A 2,500-nucleotide genomic window follows, 5' to 3' on the forward strand; every position below is an offset into this window, starting at 1 on the left:
GCTGTCTGTCGCTGTCCGCATGTGCGTGCATGCGTGCTTGTGTGTGTATGTGTATGTGTGTGTGCGTGCGCGCGCTTGTGTGTATGTGTGTGTGTGCATGTGCTTGTGTCTGTCTCTGCGTGTGTGTATGTGTGCGTTCATGTGTGTGCGTTCGTCTGTGTGTGTGTGTGTGTGTGTTACAGTGGCAGTAGGTCCTGGTGAGCAGCTTCTGGTGCCGGAGAGGAAAAGATCAGGCAGAGACTCAGAGGAGGACCAGGTGGACTCTACCAAAGCCAGTCAGTTTCTCCCTCTCTCTCTCTCTCTGTCGCTCTCTCTCTCCCTCTCCCTCTCTCTCTCCTTCTCTCTCTCTCTCTCTCTCTCTCTCACACACACACAAAAACCATCAGTGCACACATATGCACACACCATAGAGCATGCTTTTTTTTTTTGTAAGTTAAGTAGACTGTATTTTAAGCTGTGTTTTGTAATGTCTGTGTGTCTGTGTGTGTGTGTGTGTGTGTGTGTGTGTGTGTGTGTGTGTGTGTGTGTGTTTGTTTCAGATGCCTGTGAGTGGCGGTGTTGTGAGATCATGGCTGAGCTGGTGGAAGGGCTACAGACTGTCCTGGCGATTGGTCACCCTGCTAACCGCCATTTCCCAGCATTCCTCACTCCCACCCTACGCAACGTCATCATCAGTCTGGCCAGACTGCCCCTGGTCAACAGCTACACCCGGATCCCTCCGCTGGTCTGTCACGCAGAGAGAGTGTGTGTGTGTGTGAGAGTGAGAGTATGGTGTATGTCTCTGTGTGTTTAATGTGTGTGTAAGTGTATGGGTGTGAGAGAGTGTGTGTCTCTTTGTGTGTGTGTGTGTTTATGTGTGGACATTGCAGGATTGGACACTGGTCCTGCTGTGTGTGTCTCTGTGTGTAAAGTGTGAATTATATGTTTGTGTGTATATATATTAATATATGTATATGTGTGTGTGTGTTTAATTCGTGTATATGTGTGTGTGTGTGTAACTTGTGTATTTCTGCGTGAATGTTTTAGGTCTGGAAGCTGGGCTGGTCCCCCAGATCTGGAGGGGAGTTTGGTACTGCACTACCAGAGATTCCTGTAGAGTTCCTCCAAGAGAAGGATGTCTTCAGAGAGTTCCTGTACCGCATTAACACACTGGGTAAGGCGCGCCCACACACACACACACACACACACACTCTTATCACTCTTGGGTAAGTCACTCATACGCACTGACTCACTCATCAACAGTCAGGGTAACACATGCATACACACACACACACACACACATCATCAGCACTCTGGGCAGGATAAAAACACACTGATCAACATTCTCGGTGTGACATACACACGCTCACCAACCAAACTCACTGCATAAAACACATACACTCATCAGAACTGTGGATCAGACACGCACACAGACACACACACACAGATACCTTGTATATGTTCCAAATATGTTTGTTTGTTTTTTCTTCCTGTTTACAGCTACACTGTTTTGTTCTTTAATACGCTGGTATTGTATCTGGATTTATGGCTGCCGTGCCCCACTGTAACTGGTATCTTTAACTGGTATTGCAGGCTGGAGCAGCCGGACCCAGTTTGAAGAGACTTGGGCAACTCTTTTAGGGGTGCTGGTCACCCAGCCAATCACCATGGACCAGGAAGAAGAGAGTCAACAGGAGGTGAGAACACACACTCCCAACAGCCAGTTAGGACACATCATCTGATCACAAAAAAACCCCCATCTTTTCTTAATTCACCGCTTTTGTCTGTTTGCATGTGTGTGTGTGTGTGTGTGTGTTTCAGGAGGATCTGGAGAGGACTCAGATTAACGTGTTAGCGGTACAGGCTATCACCTCTCTGGTGCTAAGCGCTATGACTCTCCCTGTAGCAGGAAACCCAGCAGTCAGCTGCCCTGAGCAGCAACCACGCAACAAAAGCCTCAAAGCACTGGACACCAGGTACACACACACACACACACACACACACACAGAAAGACTTGAACCAAGTCCTGTGTTTTAATTTTTGCCTGTGATGTATGGTGTGTGTCAGGTTTGGGCGTAAACTGTCCGTGATCAGAGGAACCGTAGAGAGAGAGATTCAGGCCATGGTGTCTAAGAGAGACAACATTCCCACACACTTTCCTTACCAAGCCTGGGACCCTGTACCATCACTGTCTTCCTCTAACACAGGTATACACACACACACACACACACACACTCACACACACACACACACACACTTTCCTTACCAAGCCTGGGACCCTGTACCATCACTGTCTTCTTCTAACACAGGTATACACACACACACACACACACACACACACACACACACACACACTTTCCTTACCAAGCCTGGGACCCTGTACCATCACTGTCTTCCTCTAACACAGGTATACACACACACACACACACACACACACACACTTTCATTACCAAGCCTGGACCCTGTACCATCACTGTCTTCCTCTAACACAGGTATACACACACACACACTCACACACACA

At 48.1% G+C, this 2,500-nt stretch overlaps 1 protein-coding gene across 1 annotated transcript in view; it reads left to right on the forward strand.

The window, feature by feature from the left end:
• The window catches only part of htt (huntingtin), a 46,942-nt gene that overhangs the window by 36,762 nt on the left and 7,680 nt on the right, over window positions 1-2,500 (forward strand). Inside the window, exons 51-56 of the mRNA XM_030787904.1 lie at window positions 183-275; window positions 540-724; window positions 1,027-1,153; window positions 1,573-1,676; window positions 1,804-1,955; window positions 2,047-2,186. Coding sequence (XP_030643764.1) covers window positions 183-275; window positions 540-724; window positions 1,027-1,153; window positions 1,573-1,676; window positions 1,804-1,955; window positions 2,047-2,186 — 801 coding nt within the window. The remainder of the gene's footprint in view (window positions 1-182; window positions 276-539; window positions 725-1,026; window positions 1,154-1,572; window positions 1,677-1,803; window positions 1,956-2,046; window positions 2,187-2,500) is intronic.

This window comes from Chanos chanos, chromosome 11, assembly GCF_902362185.1.
Source record: "Chanos chanos chromosome 11, fChaCha1.1, whole genome shotgun sequence".
NCBI lineage: Eukaryota > Metazoa > Chordata > Actinopteri > Gonorynchiformes > Chanidae > Chanos > Chanos chanos.